The following is a 20203-nucleotide window of genomic DNA, read 5'->3' as shown; positions in this document are numbered from 1 at the left end:
TCCCCCATTCTTCTTCTTCCTGGAATGCCCTTCCATCTATCTTTTTTGTTTTCTTTCCTTATTTGGTTAAGAGAGCAAAACAAATAAAGCATGCAATAGCACAACCATGCAGGAGGCCATGCATCTTTTTCAAATTTCTTCTTTTAGTCAAAGATGAATTTATAAAAATAAAAAAATAAAAAAATAAAAATAAAAAGCATGTAATAGCCACAAGTGTGTAGATAAGTGTATGCTCCATGTATTTTGGACGAAAAGTTCATGTCAAATTACAGAGGCAAATCTAAAAGGGTCACCATTCAATGTGTCCCCATCCAAATCCAAGATGTATTTCACAAGCAGACTAATGGCTGACAGAAACCATGGTGGATGGTGGAAACTGCTTCAATTCAATGATAATATCTTAAACATTTCACCCAGGGAAGTAAAATATAAAGTCTGAAGGCTTGAAGCAGTTCACCACAAAGCTACCGTAGTTAATTTAAAAAATAAAAATAAAAATACATAGAGAGCCTGATCCATTGAACTGACTACGTCATCATTCGGTCCCCTGTTTTGTAATCCCTTCTTTGGCTATTAAGGATATTGCTTAGAGAGAGAAAAAAATTAACCAAGTCATTCAAATCTATGATGTTATTATGCACTTCAAAAACCAACTGAAAAAAAAAAAAAAATACATAAAATTCTGTATTCAACATTGTCCAAATCTTAGCAATTTCTGGATCTTAGACTCAATTACATTTACTATAGCTAGGAGCTTCCACAATAAGAAACAACTACACTGCTTATTCAGCAAAATAAGGAAAACACTGAGTTACATGTAATTCAGAGCAATCTCATACGACAGCTTCAACTTCCTCTGAGCTCACAGGTACTTCATCTGGGTCATCTTCTGATCGGAGCTGCCCAGAAACATCATCTATAGCAGAGTTCAGCTGTGCGATCTTCTCAGCCAGTACTTTTCGTGTTTTCTGTGAAGCAAATAAAGCACATAATGTGATTTTGAAAATAAACCCATTATTGGATTAGAAACATAATACTCTCTCTCTCTCTCTCTCTCTCTCTCTCTCTATATATATATATATATATATTATCCAACATAAATTGAAAGTTTTGGCAATCATGTTTGTTCAAGATATGAATAGAAACTGAAACAAAACGGTCAAAACATCAATAACAACAAAATAGCATTCAGCATCTCCAAGAAATGCTGAAAACATATGGAAAAGCAAAGAAAATTTAAAAAGCAGGAAAAGAACAGCAGAGGCCATTTCAAAACATCCTTGCAACAGATAATGGAAAGATAGGGTCAACCAGTCAAGGGGGACTTCTCACCTCCAAAGCCTTTTCTTCATCATATATGAACTTGGGCAGTTTTCTCATTAGATCCTTTCGGTCAGCGCCAGCCAGTGCTTTACTGATCTGTTAACGAAAAACATTCTGACAGTCAGAAAAATAATTTGATTGGCTAAATGCATGGGGCCATCAAGTAAAGCAAACCCTGTAGCCCAAAAAACTGTAACATTTACAAATCACAGGGCCCTAACCACTAAAAGGTTGTGAGGTACAGAGTATACACTAAGATTAAATTTGGAATAGACAACTCATTAGTCACAAAATAAAAACATTGAAGAATTTATATTAATCGATTGATAAATAACCTAGACATATAGTAGCACAATGAACAATAATGATCATATGAGCATTTTCAGAAAACAAATTACACTCAATGAAGTATGACAACCTGAGGTGCATATACACAACTAAGTGTGCCAACTATAAGTCCTCCCAAAACAAAGCCACTAACAAAGATGCTTGAACCGTTTGACCTACCACCATCACTGCAATTACACAGGCAAGGCTGACATTAGAATATCATTGAAAGGTAAACAAGTGATAAAACTACAAATGACAAAGGGCCACAATATGAAATTGAATTTCAAAAGACAATATCAGATTTCCACAATAGTGCAAGATTGTGAAAGCACCGCCAAGTGACAGCTTGGAAAATGAAAAATTACTGTATACAACTGAATCCAGCACCCTATGATGAGGAAAAAAAAACATGGATAATGTGCACTTGAGGAGGACAAAATGGGACATAATAATAGACACAAATTGCAGATTATAGAACTTAACTGACCAACTCATACCTAAAGCAATTAACCAGCCTGCCCTAATCACAAACAAGACCTAAAAAACATCAGGATCACAAAGTAAAGGACTAACAGAATACCTATATGCAGCTTGAACTGTGAAGGACCTTTTGGAGGTAAAGAGTTGAGCTTTCCCAATACGTTTGGAATTAAGTGACAAGTTTGTAGGGGCCACAGTCCCAAGACATTGTTGTGATGGCTTCAGAGGACATCCTGGTGAAAAGAAAAATGGAAAATGAAGAATTCATTTCCAATATGAAAAATATCACATGAACATTAAAAGAAATCCAAAAGTAGCCACTTAGATAATGGGAAACATATATATACGTAAAACCCAAGAGCTAAACCTAAACTTAAATCCTAATCTATGAATGGGTGGATAGACACAAAAATCAACATCCGCTCGAGCACATCTGAGTTCGCACAAGAAGCAGACTCACCATTTGCCGACAGTTAGCTATGTCAGCTTATTCCCTGATTGGCGGAAACATGTGCAGAAATATAGCCATAAAATTATGTACAAATGCATAGTAATTGAGTAGGAGCCCAGACAAGATGAGGAGAAACGTGGTCTTTTTACTTCCTGGCTTGAAATGCAGCACTAAAGTGGCAAATATCTATTTGGGATGAGTGATTTCAAATCTAGGGATTTAGTTAATATTTCATAGTTAAATTGCTTGATTGAACTATGCCAATACTTAAATATTTATATTTGTATGAGAAGAAAAAGAAGAAAACGCATGGATTTCAAATGATTCATTATGTATGTTCATTTCAAATCCACTTGAAATATATTGTTTGTAATTATTTCAAATGCATTCTAACGAGTGTTTGATAGGTTTTTTAACTAAGCTAACCTAGTCAAGATCGAAATCCCTACTTTTAAATCATTTCATTGAAATAGACCCTAAGATTGCATTTTCTTATCTTTTTGGTTCTAATTATAGCTTTGAAAGAACACAAAACCCATCTGGGAATCCGTGGTTTAACTAATTCAAAATGAAATCTTTCATACCCGATTTATATAGTATATCTTTCATTCAACGATTATAAGTAACTAACAATTCGAATTCAAGAATACTTTGCAAGGAAGCACATTCATTCTAAGACTAAAGATTTAGTAATAATAAATCAAAAAAAAAAAAAAAATTAGCAAAAATGAGTAAAGAATCCAATAACGCAATTTTAATGAGATCGGTCATGTGGGAAATTACCAGAAGATAGCTGGACGGGAGCATTTGTAGTCAAAGCCAGCGAATGCGAAATAGTAGCCATCGTTTGCATCCACACCAACACCAAGTACCAACAGAGAGAGTGGAAATGGGTGTTAGACGGTTTGGAGAAGACAAGTTTTGTGGGTTCGATAATATCAATGCGTTCAGTCCAAAAAAAAAAAAAAAAAACGACAATATCAATGCACTTCATACAATGATACAACTTCAAATTTTAATTAAGCATTTATTAATGGAGAAGCATCAGCACTGTATTTTTTAGAAAATTAAGATTAAATATCAAATTTCAATAATTTTTTGGTATAACATGAAAATCATATAATATTTCAATTGAACTACCAAATTTAAATGTAGTTTTTTAGATTAGGTCACAAATATGTTGGCCTCTTTGATTTGAGCCTTTTCCATTTGACATTTTTATTCTTTGGCCCATATATGATGAGTGCTAGTTAAAAATTTATAAGGTTTTGTCAAAATTGTCTTTGAGACTTTTATATTATCTTGAAAATTTGTTAATGTAATCTCAACTTCACATTTAGTTATGACTGTACGACACTCACAACTTCAAATTTAGTTGTGACTAAACGACAGTCACATCTAAGTTGTGACTAAACGACAGTCACATCTAAGTTGTGAGACAGTTACAGTTAAGTTGTGACTTTATTGAATTTTTTTTAGAGAAATTATACTACAATATAGTATAAATAGTGAGTAATTTTAAACCCCCTAACCACCCAAAAAATTTGCCTAAACCCGCACTCATCTAGAAACTCTTTCAAAATCCCCTATAACTTATAATCCTAAATTACCCTTCTGACGCACCCTGACACGCACTGACGCGCGCTGATGTCACTGTAACTGAATTTTGGTAAAACTGATTTTTTTTTTCTGAAACTAAATTTCAAGAATTCAGTTACACTGAAACTGAATTACAGAAATTCAATTACACTAAATTGAAAAATTCAGTTATGAATTCACTTACTGAAATTGAATTAAGTGATGAAACAATTACACCTTGACTAAAAAGCAATTACACATTGACTAAAACAATTACACCTTGACTAAAACAGTTACACCTTCACTAAAACAGTTACACCTTCACCCAAACCATCAAATTCGAAGTAACTGCAACTGGAGCTTGGCAACCCTTTCAATTGTCTGCAATGCCCGTGGGTTCAAAATTATGGATTTCAATTTCTTCAAAAACCAATTCAATTAAACACAACCAATAGCAATATAATGCAAAGGAGATTGATTCCATACCTGTGTCGAGGCCAATGGCCGCCAGAGTCACCATATAGGGCCAATTTGGTATTGCTGTGTGAAAAAACAGCTGTGAAGTAAAACAGCTGTGAAGTAAAGTCAGATGTAAAGTAAAGCAGCTGAGTGTTTGGTAAAGTATGTTTTCAAAAGTGCTGTGAGTGCAAAAAATAATATCAAAGTGTTTGGTAAATGTTAATGTAAAAGTGCTGTGACTGTGTATAATTACTAAAATAGACATGATGCTAAAAGTGTCTTTCACTTATTTGTTTGGTAAAAATAAAATATTTTTTTACTTGTTTTTAAATTTTTGGCTACAAATTTTTATTAGCATTAATTTTTCTAAGAACAACATTATTAAATAAGTAAGTGTATTATTTTTTTAGGTATATTATAATTTTAATCGTGCAAATAAAATATCATAATTAATTATTACAATATAAAATATAACTAACAATGGACATATTTTTTAATTTAAAATAAACAAATTAAAAAATATAGAAATCAATGAGGATGTTATGGGTAAAATAAAATATTTATTGTTGCTGTGATTCACTGCAGCTTTCAAAAGCACCTAGAAACTTACTTTCTGTTTTTGTTGTAGGGAGTTGAGAATTGTAGGAAAAATCAGTTTTTAATTTTTTTACCAAACACCAAAACTGCTGTAGGTGATTGAGAATTGTCATCCACAGCAGCTTTTGGGTCTTCCACCACAATCCCAAACGGGGCCATAATGGGCAGAGAAGCCGCAGCTTTGTAGCTTCGCAAAAGTCGTGCCCAGTGGTGGTCGGAGTGAGGAAATGGCATGGACAGACTCAGCGTGAAGAGAGGAAGATATTGGTGCCAGAGCTAGGTTGCGACACTGCTGGAAAAGAAAGATCGTCGGCGGAGGCTTCGCTGCTGTTTGGCATCGTTCCATCGCCGTCGAGGGTCGGTTGGATGATCGATGGGTACCACCGTGTTCGTTGGGAGGAGAGGAAGCTAATGGTGCCAGAGTTAGACCGCGATGCTGTCGGAAAATGGAGATCGCCGACAGAGTAGCTTGGGTCTGCTTGGGTTGATCCATTGCTGTTGTTGGGTTTCGTGGAAAGTGGAGGGCAAGGGGAGGAAGCGGGATCAGAGAGGCGAGCATGGTGGGACCAGTCTGGCCGAAAACTGTTGCTGGACAGTGGTGCATGCGTCGACGGGAAAAGAAAGAGAGAGAGAAGAGAGAGAGAGAGAGAGAGAGAGAGAGAGAGAGAGAGAGAGAGAGAGAGAGAGAGAGAGAGAATGAAAAAATAGAGATGTGAAATTAAAAAAACATGGGGAGTCAAAGATGGGGTAGAAACAGAGACTGAAATTAAAAAAAAAAAACATAATTAAAATTTTATGGAAATTAAAAATAAATAAAATGGGTAAAACTGGAAAATTAAAAGATATGGAGTCAAACTTGGTTGGGTATTAGTTGACTAGGGGGTTCAGGAAAATATTAAGTGTAAGATTGAGGGTTATGAGAGAGGTAGATTTTGGGTAGGGGTTATGAGAGATTTTTTCTCTAAGTAGGGGGTTGTTAATTATTTACATTAATATAAATAGAGGTCAAAACAATACTTTTACTCAAAATAATATATAGTATAATGGTGTGAGTTGTCTTTTTTAATTTACCAAGACAGTCACAGTTAAGTTGTGACTGGATTGATTTTTTATTTTTTTAATATAATATAGTATAAATTAATGTAATATTTGTGATGTAATATTATTTTTATTTTTTGATTGTAGTAGCATGTGATGTAATATTTGTAAATTCTAATACTTTTTACTTTATTAATTTGTTTGACTTTTCAACTAGTAGTTAATCTAAAATGCTATTTAATTTTGATACCTAAACTAAAACGTTATTAAAATTTAGTAGTTAAAATCAATGGACCTTATATTTTTACAAGAACTTTGACATAAGTTTTTAATGAGGTTTATTTCATATAGGATTTCAATGATTCGAACTGTCTATTTGTTGACCATTTAACCATTGTAGGTAAATAGTTTCTAATTTACCTAATTTTTTGCAAAAATGATCCTTAATTGGAGACTTAAAAAATAGACAGTTCGGATCGTTGAAATCCTATATGAAATGAGCCCATTAAAAACTTGTATAAAAAATATAGTGTCACGGATTCGCCTCCTTTATTAATTAATTAATTAACAATAATGATAGAGGAAAAGATAGGCTCTGCCGCTCTTTCAACTTGTGCCATTTAATCAATGCGAGTTGATCGTAGATTTCACTTCAAATGATCAACTTTGATCGTAGATCTCACTTCAGCACCATAAAAAAAAGGGAGAAGTTCACTAACACCTCATGAGGTTTGGATTTATCCCCCTTCCACATTTCATTTATTCCACCAACACCTCATATTTTTAACAAATGTAAACTTCTACTAATAGTCAAAGGGTAAAATCATCATTAAAACTTTACAAAAATATAAAAAATAAACATCGTTTTCTTACCTGAACCTAAACTCATATTTATGTAAGGTTCAAATGATGATTTTACCCTTTGACTATTAGTAGAAGTTTGCATATGTTAAAAATATGGGGTGTTGGTGGAATAAATGAAACTTGAGGGGTCTGACTTGGAATAAGTCTAAACCTCAGGAGGTGTCAATGAACTTCTCCCTAAAAAATACCCTCAATTAACATGAGTGTTGACAAGCATGAACTAGAAATTAATTATTAGACTTTTGGCATGCGCTCATGGTAACGTTAAGACTATTTTATAATTGTCAACAGTTAAATTTCTTTTTTCTTTTTAATTTCATTGTGCAGTACATGATAGCTAGGGGTGTTTGTTTTATGAGTGCACCTATTTAATTTAACCACCCTTTTCTGCTTTCTTGACCACTCTCTCTAATTTTTTTTGAGAAATTTGGAAAAATGACCTCTTTTTAAAAAATGGGTTAACCCACTTTTTTATTTTCATAGAAATCTAACCAAAAACTTATGTGAATAGTCTTAATTGCCCTTAACTTCAAATATAAGAGATGGATTCTCCCCTTTCTTCCAGCACGTTCATTCTCTCTCAACTTCTTTACCCATTTGAACCAGAATACCACTACAACTCAACCACTCACCACCACATAGCTCAGCCCCTTCCTTTTTCCTTTCACGTTATCACCCTCTCTCACATTAGTTAGTCTCACATCCTTCCTCGCAATCTACTCCAGCAGAGATCCACTCTGTGAACCGTCGCAATACAAAGTTGTTGTACCATCGAGTCGCCACCACGCTTTCTTGCGAGACTTGTTGAACCTCCTGCGCATAGGTAAAATTTTTTAAAATTTTTGCTTTTCCCTTTTGCTTTTATGGCATTGATATGCTATTTTGTTATTTTTGGTTTGGTTTTTTGTGTTGAATAAAGAGAATAGATGGCTTATGAGGATGTTGATGGTGGATGGGTTTGGTATTGGTGGAGGTTGCAGGTACCATTGAGGTCGGGGGATAGTTTCTTGCGTGAATTTAATTTGGTAAATATCGACCTCTTGAGTACCCATGGAGAAAAATTGCAGATTTATTTTTTTTTCTTTGTTATGAATTTGTTGAACAATTGACCCTCGAGAACACATCGAGAGCACCTCGAGAACACATCGAGAGCACCTCGAGTACCGGCCCTTTGAGCAATGTTGCATATATATATATATATATTTTGTTCTTTGTATTGAATTTGGTGAATATATCAACCCCTCGAGTATTGCTCCATCATTGTTCATCAAATTAGGTGTTTCTACTCTAGCTACCCTCTAAAATACTCGCGTGTTCATTGTTAATTTTCTAAGTTTACAAATAAATAAATAAATAACAATTTGAGTGTGTGTAGCTGGTTTTTTTTTTTTTTTAATAATTGTGTAGTTGTTGATTCAATGTATTACTGTAATGCTTGGTTTTCTCTTTATTTGCAGAAGTTGTTTGATTTTTTCTTTACTCTATACCTTTATTGTCTGATTGTTATTCCATTACTCGAGTAGCTAGTAATCGAATGCAACTTGACAATCTATAAATTTTTAGTAGTAAATCGGCTATCCTACTCAAGTAGTACTTGAGTTCTACTCAAGAAATGACTATACATAAATTGTGTATTTCGGCAATCCTGCTCGAGGTCTTCTCGAGTATTACTCGATTGCTATTTGAAAAACTATACACGAGGTACGTGTGTTTTTCGGCTATCCTACTTGAGGTCCTCTCGAGTATTAAATCTAACCCAGGGCAATAGATCCGGAAAAGCAGATAAAACTTTGCAAAAGAGAAAGAGATTAGAAAAAACTTCCAAAGCAGTAAAGACCTTTGTAAAACCCAGAAACTTTCATAAGAAAGAGATTAATCCTTTTTAAGCTTGAAAACCAGTAAAGTTAAAATATAAGCAATAAACAAACAAATTAACAAGAATTGAAATATGCAAACATATGCCAGAATTGCATTAAACATCAAACTTACAGATGGAAGTACTTGGAGTAATAGATCTCCAGAATACACTCAGAAGAAAACTCAATACTTGCAAATAAACTAAAACCTATTTGAGCCTGCCTTACAATGAAGGGAGAGACCCTTTAAATAGATCCTAAAACTACACTATAGCCATGTGGAATGACAGAAAGGCCTAAACAAGTGGCCAACAACGAAAAGAAATAAAGTAGATTCCTTCGTAACGTAGTGGAGCATTATTGAAGAGCATCTTTGCCTTTTAGCAAAATGACAAATGGCCGACAAGAAGTGGATTCTTCACGTGGTGCTTTAAAACGGACGCCTTTGCTTTTAGCAACGAGACAACAAAAACAGCTGGCCAGCAACTTTAATTGAGTGGAGAGAAGATGTTGTAGCAATTATCTTCATTATCACCAGGCCCAACTGATTGAGAGTCTGAGTCAAAAACTTCTTCTAAGGCCTTCTTTAGGACTTCTTTTGGGATGGACTTATTTTCTTCCATGAGCTTGGAGATCTGACCTTTTAGGCAAGATGAGGAAGATCCGGGAGGAGAGACCCTAGAGGAGAATCCAGGGACAACTTCCTTGACCAACTTAACTTTGAAGATGGGAGGAAGGATATGGTTATAATTATAATTGTCCCACCATTTAGTGTAGATAGACCTCCTGAGATTCGGGATGTAAATACCTTCGTCTTCATCTTCGGGAGAAAAACAATAATCCCATTTTAGAATCTAACAAAGATTATAGAGGGCATAAAACCACATACCAATGTCCCATGGGGAGACATCATTAGTGTTAGCCAATCCAAAGAGTCTAAGGCTCTCGAATACTGCAGGCGGCAGAAGATCAGAACCAGGACCCCAAACCGCGAACCATTCTTTGAACCAGTTAGGAATAGGCTTTTTAGCCTTTAGTTGGAATTGGAAGAACCAGGAATGAGAAAATAGCTCATTCTGAAAGAAGAGAGTTATCTCCCAAGCCTTCTTGTAGTCAAAGTAATCAAACCATGCAGGGAACATGCCTTCAAATTTTACAAATTTTCTTTTAGAAAATTGGGACATTCCCTATTCTTGGGCAGAGATTATGTCCAGGATGAAGAACTGTGAAAAACCAATTACCCATCTTGAGCGGTAATTATGAGAAATTCTGACAGAACCGGTTTCAATTAATAAGGATTCAAACCACTGCTGATTTTTTGATCCTAGTTTAGGTTCACAGTGATTGTTAAGGTAGCTTTTAGCGACAGTTTTTGGCTCTTTAGCCAATTCATAATCTTCAATTATTGATACGCCAACCTCTAGGGTTGGGTAATACGGGGTCCTTTTAGGACCCTCTCCCAGAGACTGCTTAAGCTTCTGGGTGTGCCCTTGGACATCTTCTAGGTGCCTTTGAGACACCTTCTGAGGACTCTTCCCCATGTAGTGGTTTCGCCTCATTATCCTTGCCCTGCAAAAATTCACGAGTTAGGAAATATGGGAGTGAGTTACTTTCCCCTTTGATATATTCGATTTAAAAATCAAAAGCTGAAAGGATGGCTTGCCATCTGGCAAAAATCTGTTTTGAAGCCAAGTTTTTAACATCCTTTTTTAAAACATCTTTGGCTGCTTTGCAATCAACTCGGATAAGAAACTCTTGATTTAATAAATCGCTTTCAAACTTTGTAACAGTTAAAACAATTACAAGAATTTCTTTTTTAATAGTGGCATTGTTTTGTTGGGTTGGATTCCAGACCCCTGAAGTAAAGCGCACCAAAAGTTCTTGTTTAAAACTTGGATCCTTCTGTTTTAGAATCCCTCCATAACCCCTTTTAGAGGCATCAGTTTCAACAATCTTGAACATTCCTGGTTTAGGAATGCTTAAGCACGAGAGTTCTTTAGCTCTTGCTTTTAAGACCATCACTGCTTTAGTGTGCCTGTGGCTCCATGGTGGAGGATTCTTCTTTAGCCTTTCATAGGGAGGTTTACTGTCCTTAGCCAAATCCCTGTAGAAATCAGCAATATAATTTAGATTGCCCAAAAATCTTTGTAATTGAGTTTTATCCTTAATTTCATTTGGGAACTTGTCAGAAAAAGCAATTGCTATGTCTATAGGAATTATTGTTCCTTGGTGAATATTGTGGCCTAGGAACCTTACCTTGGTTTGAAACAATTCTATCTTTTTAGATGAAATCACAAGACCTGCATCCATAACTACACGTAAAAAGGTATTGAGGTGCTTAAAGTGTTGATCCACAAATGAGGAATGTACCAGCACATCATCAATATAAGCAATAGTAAAGGATAAGTAAGGATTGAAAATGTTATTTATAATGTTTTGAAATTTCGAAGGGGCATTTTTTAATCCAAAGGGCATTACATTCCATTCGTAATGTTCGAATGGAACAGTAAAGGCCGTCTTGTACCTTTCTTCTTCAGCTATCTGGACCTGCCAGTATCTTGACTTCATGTCAAATTTGGAGAAAACAACAGCCTGATAAAGTCTGTTAATGAGGTCTCTCTTGTTTGGAATTGGGTATCTGATCCATCTCAGGGCTTGGTTTAAGGCCTTATAGTTTATGACCAGCCTAGGAACCCCTCTCTCGATCTCAGCTGCTTTCTCAACATAGAAGGCCGGACAACTCCAGGGGGACTTACTGGGCCTAATTAGGCCTTTGGCTAAGAAATCCTTTATTTCTTGCTGGCATAGCTCCAAATGTCTTTTGTTCATCTGAATGGGCCGGGCCTTGGTAGAGATCATGGTCTCTTTAAAGTCTGGCTCATATGGCAATTTTACCACATGTCTCTTCCTAGCCCAAAATGCTGAAGGGAGGTCAGAACAAACATTTTTATCAAACAATTCTTTTAAATCCTTTACCTGAGTCTGGACATGAGGTTCTTTTAGAACCTTTTATACATGCTTGTATTGTATCTCTTCTTTTAGAGATAACAGAAACTTCTCTTTGCTTTCTACTTGGTCAGCAATGATATCCACTTGCTTAAACAAGGGTTCTTGAATGAATTTGAAATGGATTCGAACTCCTTGGACATCACTAGTGATTCCTTCTTGATTAACCTGCATGCTGTTAGATTGGTATAAATTGCTTAAGAAAGGATTTCCTAGAATACAGGCCTGATTTAGGTCTTTAACTAGGATGAACTGGACAGGCAGGCAAACTCCATTATTGCATATGGCAGAATTAGAGAGTTTAAATTCTGTGCTCAATTTCTTACCATTTGCTGTCCTGAGAACCTGGATGGTTTTGTTGAAATATTTAGAAGGTACTAACCCTTCTCTCAGACAATTCAAGTCAGCACCGGAGTCAATTAAAGCAATAGTAGAAAATTGAAAAGATTTGTCATTTACATCTACTATTACAGTTACCTTGGTGTACCATTTTTGGTACCTTACCTTGTTAATGGAGTTAATTGACTGTTCTTCAACTTAAGAGGGTTCAACCTGTTCTTCATGAAAGAATTCATCGAATTCTTTTTCCTGTATTCTTCCTTCACTCACCTAGGTTTCTAAATGAAACATATTTCCTTTAAGAGCTTTTAGCTCTTCTTTTACCTGATTAACTTCAGTTTTCAGGTCTGCAATGGTAACCTCTTTTTTAGGGGCTTGTTGCTGGATCCTGTTGATAATGTTTTAAAAGTTGTATGGTTCAAACTTGTCAGCTTGAGCCATCCTGCTTTGCCTTTTTTCAATTGATTTTGTAGCTCTTTCCAGCAGGTTTTCCAAAGCCTCTCTTTTCTGGACTGGATCCTGTATTTTATCAACCAAGTCAAGTAACATATTATCCTCTAAGGAAATGACATTTACCTGACATCCGCATTCTTCTCTTTCAGACTGGCTGGAAGATTCTGATTCTCTCTGTGAACTCATCTTCTAGCCCTAGGATTTCCTCATCCTCTGAAGCCTCAGACTCTAGCAGCAGTAAGGCCTTCTACAATGGGGATCCCCAAATACCCAATACCCAAATCAATTTTAGGGATCAAAAAGTGTAAAAATATAGATTTTGGGGATCATTAACACAATGGTATTGATGCCCAAATATGGGGATATTAATATTTAACTCATTTACTTAATTTTAAAATTGATTAAGTGCCCGTTAATTAAATATTTAAAATATTTTATGATTAAGAATATTATATTATTGTTAATAATTTAATTAGCTTTTCAAAATGACACCAATATTAATATATTAATATAAAATATTAAAAACCTTAAACACAATACAATTTATTTCATTTTACAATACAAACACATAAACTAAACCACAAACACATAAACTAAACAACATTGGCCCCTCAAGCATGTGGTGCGCCTCCTGCTTGGATCCATACGTGCTCAATCAAATTTTCCTTCAAGTGTTCATTCACACGCCTATTTCTAATCAAATTGCGACGGACATTCTCCTTAGGTAAAGATGATGGAGGCCCACCTTGTATGCTTGGTTCCACGCCGACATACTCTGATTCTGCTCTTCTAATCACCTCTTCCACGTTAAACTCCTGCCAGGCTGGATCATCTTGTTGTCGCTCATCATCGACAATCAGATTGTGCAATATTATGCACGCTTTCATGATATAACCCATATCATCCATATCCCAATAACGAGCAGGTCGTTTGATAATCTGCCATCGGGCTTTTAAAATCCCAAACGCCCTCTCCACATCCTTACGGAAGCCCTCTTGTTTCCTCGCAAACAACCTGTGAGGTTCCGAAACTGGATTGCGTATTGATGAAATTAGAGTCGCCCACTTAGGGTAGATCTCATCAGCAAGATAGTATGGGATTTTGAATTCCACATCATTGACACTATATTTCACCTTGTGGGCTCTTCCAGATATCTCCCAATCAAAAAGGTGTGAGCAGTCCAACACGGTAATGTCATTGTTAGAACCCGGAAATCCAAAGTTTGCATGCCAAATCCACGTGTCGTATGAGGCAACTGCTTCCAAAATAACGGTAGTTGTATGATAGTGCCCACGATAGTGAGCTTGCTCAGCCATGGGACAATTTTGCCACACCCAGTGCATGCAGTCTAAGCTTCCAATCATTCCTGGAAATCCTCTCTGACGCCCCTTTCGCATGAGTCTTCTCATATTTTCCAAGTTAGGTCTGCGGAGATACTCCTCCTCATAGACGTGGGTGATGGCTCGACAGAACTTATATAGTGCATCCTTTATGGTGCCCTGACTAATGGTTAGTAGCTCTGCAACCCCATCGAGGGGTTGGCCATACGCCATCACTCTCAATGCCGCAGTCACCTTCTGATGGGGTGTGCAACCAAGTCTACCGAGGGCATCTGGCCTGGATTGGAACCAATCATCATGGAGGCACACATCGTTTAGAATCTTGTTGAATAGGGGTTGATGCAAACGGAAGCGTCTCCGAAACGTCACTGTGTCTTCTATTGGTGCAGGGATGAAGTAATTCTGCATCAGCCTCTCGTGAGCGCCTTCCATATCCCGACGTGTGTAACGCCGACGAGAACACGTACCACCGTGACGTGGACGTGGGGCGACGACTGATTGCCCCATGGACATAATTACACACCCCATCAGCCTTCTGCCTTCCTCTACCCTCTCGTAACTAGTATCGGAATCGTCATACTCGATCTCGGGAGGACTCGAAGATGACGATGAAGGATTCATCGTAGTTTTGATCGGATGATAAATTATCCTGAATAGATAAAAACTATGTGAATTTCAATTGACGAAGTTATCACAATTTATAGAGAGTTCATAATAATAAAGTACGTGACCTATCATTTCATGCAGGGTACGTGAATAGTCATCTCATGCAGGGTTAGTGAATAGTCATATCATGCAGGGTTAGTGAATAGTCACTTCATGCAGGGTACGTGAATAGTCACTTCATGCAGGGTACGTGAATAGTCATATCATGCAGGGTGTGTGAATAGTCACTTCACACAGAGTACGTGAATAGTCATATCATGCAGGGTACGTGAATAGTCACTTCATGCAGGGTACGGGAATAGTCACTTCAAATCCACTACATAATTCAAATCCTACTGGTAGGGGAATAGTCACTTTAAACATAATAATTCAAATCCTAAACATAATTTAACTCTCAAGCATAATAAAAACATAATTCAACTCTCAGACATAATAAAAATATAATTCACATCTCAGACATAATAAAAACATAATTCAAATCCACTAATTATTTGGAGGGTACCCTGGGTATGACTGGTTGAGGTCGGTCATATCCGGGTAGTATCCGGCTGAACTAGAGGTAGCACGTGCACGTCTTCTTGCAATTATTTCAGCTTGCTTTGATCCCCAATACTCTCTTTGCATGTCATTCATGTTTGTCAAGTCTTTATCCATAATCTGACCTTCCTCCCACTCTATCGCCCTCTCAAGCTTCACCTATTCTCTTGCTTCTCTCGCCCTTTCTCTTGCTTGTTTCGCCTTTTCTCTTGCTTCCCATGCCATGTTTCTTGCCACTTCTCTTTCTTGCCTCGCCCTTTCTCTGTCATGTCTCATTTCCTCAGCTACACGTGACCTATCATTATATTCGTCAATTGCCTCCAACATATGAATTTGGTGGGGATCAGTTGTCTTGACCCGCTTTGCTTTATTTCTTCCTAGTGGCCTTGGGCGTGACGGGCCTACCGGTTGCCATGATGGTGGATCATCATCTGTATCAAGGCAAGTCTCATCTTGATCATTCGGTGTGTAATCGGTCGGTGCGTCCTGATCTCTGACTCGCACAGTTGAATTTGCAGCTGAGTACTTGACGCATTCTTTTAAATCCTTCCAAACGTGGAGCATGCTAAACTTTTTTCTATTGTTCTTGTCTTTATATATCTCAAGTGCGTCCGCAAACTACAAAAATTATGGCACATGAATAAATTATCAAGTATCAACAATGGAATAAACATACAACATTCAATTAAATATATACATTCATAAAATAAAATTTACCACATCGTCTGAATTCGCACCGCTTTGACGTCTCCTTTCGGCATCCAAAAATAAGGCATAAAATTTGTTGCAAAAGGCGGCAATGTCCTTCCACCGTGATCTAATTGCGCCCATCGTTCTGCCCGTTGGTGTGCTCAAATTACGCTGAAAAACAATGTAAACTTCGGCCCAGAATACATCATTTTTTTGTTGTGCACCGAGTTCCGAATTTGGAGACTTCTCTAGCCAAGCTTGAACTAGAGCAATATCTTCATCTTTGGCCCAACCAAGACCTCTAACCATATTGAATTAACTAAATTTGATGAAAATATGGTGTAAAAGAGAGAAAGATGTGAAGAAAAAAATAAGAAGAATGAGGTTTATATAGAATTTTTGGTGTACTAGCCGTTATAAAATTAAAGGGGATTTTAAGAAATTTTTCTGAATTTTTTGACATTTTTTTTTTGATTTTTTCCATATTTATTATTATTATTATTTTTTCAAAAATGACATTTTATTTTTTGGGCCGTTGATCTTCAACGGCACGTAAATCTCCACCATTCATTTTCAAATGGCCCACCTTTTTTGGGCTGACCATTCAATATGGCAGGGAGCCGTTGTAGCATTTCATTGCGTGGAGAATTGATTAAAGGGCATGAGAATTGATTGAAGGCATGCAGGAGCAGCAGGGTATTGATTAATGGGCATGCAGGAGCTGCAGGGGGCTGCTGGCTAATGTGGCAGCTCCCTATTCCTTCATGCTCCAGTGGGTCCGCAGGTTGCTTTCATGTGAATGAGAGAGAATATCAGCTTTTTATTTTTTGTGGGCCAATAATTTATTTTGGTTTTGGGTATAGTTTATACCCAAAATTGGGGATAGTTTTTGGGTCTCAAAAAATTATGGGGATCACATTTCGGCCCATTGTGAATGGGCTATACCCATTTTATACCCAAAAATTGGGTTTGGGGTTCAGTTTCTGATTGCATTGTGGAAGGCCTAATAATAGTTGTTCTTTTAACCTATCACTTACATCCAAAGAATTTATTTTGTCTTTCATTTTGCAATCTCTTTGGTAATGTCCTGTTTTTCCACACTTGTAACAAGTAAGTCTTTTTCCTCTAGTTATCTGTTTAGATCCAGAAGTCTTACCTGTCTGATGTTTCCTAAAGTGTTGCCTTTTGTGGTAAAAGGGTCTCTTCCTTGTATAGTATTCCTGTTTAGGAATCTTTTTCTTGGCCATCTTTTTTTTCCTTGTAATTGATGCTTCTTTTGAAAAGCCAAATTGCTCGCAGAAGTCGCCTAATTCTTTGCCTTTAAGCAATCTTTCTTTTTCAATTTGCCTCTTTAACTTCATATCTGTGCATAAGGATAATCCTTCAGCACAGATCTCTCCATTAAGTTCTCCAAAGGTGCAGATATGAAAGGGAATCTGCCCTCCATACTTGGCCCTTAACCTGTTTTTTACCTTTTCAGCGAACAGAGCTGGAAGACCTGAAATGAATCTCCTTCCAGAAGTCAGCATGGCAGTCAGCACGCGTAAAAACCTTTGCCATGAAAACATCCTTGTACCACCTGTACTGTGACAGACTAGAGCATTTTAGGTTCATGAGAACCTCTCTAGAACTATCCTAGATTAATTGGGTGGATCCTACAAAGTGAAGAGTTAGTGTAAAAATAAGCGTATTAACCGCATCTCCTTCTTCCTCTTCCCGTTCCATCCCTCCTTCTCATTTGACGACTACCTTATTTGCTCCTAGAATGGATTTTCTCTGCTCTTGACTCAGGAAGTCCCACCATCCTCTCAGTTGACCTGCAAAACCAGAGATTATAGCTACAGCAAAATTCCTGTCTGTACTATTCTTGTGGTTAGCCTTCAGTGCTGTGGCTAACATCATCATCTGTCTCAAGGTGTCCACAATCTGGTACTCTGTCTTGCCGTCGATGTTCCATTCCACAATGGAGGATCCGTCAAACCTAACTGGATCGTTTATTCAGTTCTCCTCAAATTGCATATCAACAGGCGTGGGCCTGTGATAGTAATTTCTGGTTGGGGCTATTCTCACCTGAGTGGCTCCAAATTGGATTTTGTTAATTTGGGCCTCATGTTCTGGATGCCTAAAGGCCTCTTCAATTTCTTCTATCTCTGAATCCTCATGTGCCAAAACATTAATAAATGGCCCAGCTGTTGGGCTACCTTCTTTTGAAGAATTCCTTGTCGTAGCAACAAGCCCTTTGGACTTTTCTTAGATCTTAATCCCTGCCAACCTGTTAGAAATTTGATCTAAAAGATCATCATTAGAAGCTTTTAGCGTAAATGATTCACTCATCTCAGGTGGTGGTTTGAACATCAACTGTTCAGTTGTTGTTCCTAGCTTGATTGTTTCCTTTTTAGGAAATGCCTCAGCCAAAGCCTCTTCAATCCTAGTTGTCTGTTCCCCTATGGTTTGCAAACATAAATTCAAAAAGTTATTCTGCTGAGTAATTGTGTCAATGTGGGTCAAATTTACCTTAGATTCAATGTCTATTTTCGGACTTGCTTTGAATGGTGCTGCCACTGCTCATGCAAAGTTTAATACATAACAAGGGGGATGGATTGCTTTCATGGGGTCTCCTATTTTAGGAAAATATGTCTTAAAAGGGCTAGAAATGGCATTAATGGCTTCTTCAAACATGGTTTCCTGGATATTTTCATACAACCAATCAAAGAATGGAACCATTTTCTTATTTTCCTTCATCCACTCTGTCCAATTTGTTCTTTGTCTAGGTTTTCCATTAACCACCTCCTCTTTAGGTGATTCTTACTACTCATAAAATCAGCTTTTAGCAGATCTTTGTCAAGTCTAAAGCTAGACTCTTGGTGGGCTTCTAGAATATTGATCTGAGGTCCAGTGTAGATTGGGCCTTCAATATCAGAAAAGGTTGGCCCTTCTCTGACACTTGGCTCGGCTTGATCTAAGTAAATTGGCCTGCTAATGTTTCCTAATCTTTCTGTTTCCATGATAATTGGGTCATCATCTATCCTCCTAGAGGGTTTCGTTGAGAAAGAATGCCTTGAAAGGCAAGGATCTTCAGATCTAATAGACATAGGGGGTTTATGAATACCAGATCTTGAAGGTCTGGTACTAGAACTACCAATCCTAGTAGATCTAGAATCAGAAAACCTAATCTCTACCTCACTTCCCTCATATTCCACTATTTGGTCAATTTGGGTGTTTTCTAGTGGTCTCTGAGGGGCTTCTTGGACTAAAGTCCATTCTCTAGGTAGGCTTACCTGATCCCAAGAAATGGTTCTGGGAACTGCCACGTTGGCTCTTCTTGCATCGGCCTGTAACATATGGTCTTACCTTCTTCATGCAGATCTCTAGCACCTGGGCACAGTGTTGTCATTGTTTTATAGTATATTAGAATATACTACTGCCATATTCTGGGAGCCTGGGATCATGTCAAATCTCTACGACCTGATATTCAATGTTAGTGCTTTTAGCACCCCTTTATTTGTGAGAGCCACTGAAAAATTAGGGAAACAGTTAAAGAAAATTGGCCCTTCGCTCAAGGATGATTCTACAACTCCTAGTCAGGAATCTGAAAATCTATTATGTCTATAGTCTCGAACACAAACCAAAACAGAAGTGTTTAAGCTCATTCTTACCAAGGGCTTAACTGCTACCTGGACAATCCCTATGTGTAGGTAGTTGTATTTTTTGCTGACATGCTGGTTTAGTATGCTTGGCGTGAAAAGCTGGATGTTGTCATCTTGATTAGAGATAGACACTGTGCGTTCACAGGTCTTGATGACATAGTCACTTCTCCACTCGAATATTCCTTTCTGGTAAATCTCCTTCGTTGGAAAAGCTGGGATGCTCCAGTTCTGTAACTGCTTCTTGTAGTCTCCAATGACTACCTCCTCTGTGTTGTTCAATCTCATAGATCTTGAGCTATCTGATCTGTGCGACAATGATCTCAAAAGCCTCGCCATTAATTAAAGTTTAATAGTTCTACTCCAAGGTTTCTGTGGTTCCTAAACGACACACTCAGCCTATGACCAACTACCTTCCTGTAGGCTACTACCTCACTTTAATGAAAAATCTGGCTCTGATACCAAATGTAGCCTAGGACAATAGGTCCAGAAAAGCAGATAAAACTTTGCAAAAGAGAAAGAGATTAGAAAAAACTTCTAAAGCAGCAAAGA

At 37.2% G+C, this 20203-nt stretch overlaps 1 protein-coding gene across 2 annotated transcripts; it reads right to left on the bottom strand.

The window, feature by feature from the left end:
* Nucleotides 1-656: 656 nt before the first annotated feature.
* LOC147273070 (uncharacterized) lies at nt 657-3527 on the bottom strand. 2 transcript variants are annotated; one of them, XM_086257611.1, is made up of 5 exons: nt 3368-3527; nt 2234-2366; nt 1739-1838; nt 1333-1419; nt 657-968 (listed from the first exon to the last, which is right to left on the bottom strand). In XM_086257611.1, the coding sequence occupies exons 1-5, from the start codon at nt 3435-3437 to the stop codon at nt 834-836; spliced, it is 525 nt and encodes a 174-aa protein (XP_086113737.1). In that variant the 5' UTR covers nt 3438-3527; the 3' UTR covers nt 657-833. The 2 variants fall into 2 exon arrangements, with proteins under 2 accessions (XP_086113737.1, XP_086113738.1); XM_086257612.1 differs by having other exon boundaries at nt 1742-1838.
* Between the last annotated feature and the right edge of the window lie 16676 nt (nt 3528-20203).

This window comes from Dryas octopetala, chromosome 9, assembly GCF_963921425.1.
Source record: "Dryas octopetala chromosome 9, drDryOcto1.1, whole genome shotgun sequence".
NCBI classification, from domain to species: domain Eukaryota; kingdom Viridiplantae; phylum Streptophyta; class Magnoliopsida; order Rosales; family Rosaceae; genus Dryas; species Dryas octopetala.
The sequence above is the reverse complement of the archived record's forward strand: the minus strand, read 5'-3'. Positions and strand labels throughout refer to the sequence as shown.

Bases quoted from the DNA above. Each gene is read 5' to 3' on its own strand.
- LOC147273070 (XM_086257611.1), bottom strand. From the start codon at position 3,437: ATGCAAACGATGGCTACTATTTCGCATTCGCTGGCTTTGACTACAAAT. The intron at 2,367-3,367 runs GTAATTTCCCAC...TCTTTTCACCAG, and splicing joins TCCCGTCCAGCTATCTTCTG to GATGTCCTCTGAAGCCATCA. The intron at 1,839-2,233 runs GTATTCTGTTAG...GTGTAATTGCAG, and splicing joins ACAGTTCAAGCTGCATATAG to TGATGGTGGTAGGTCAAACG.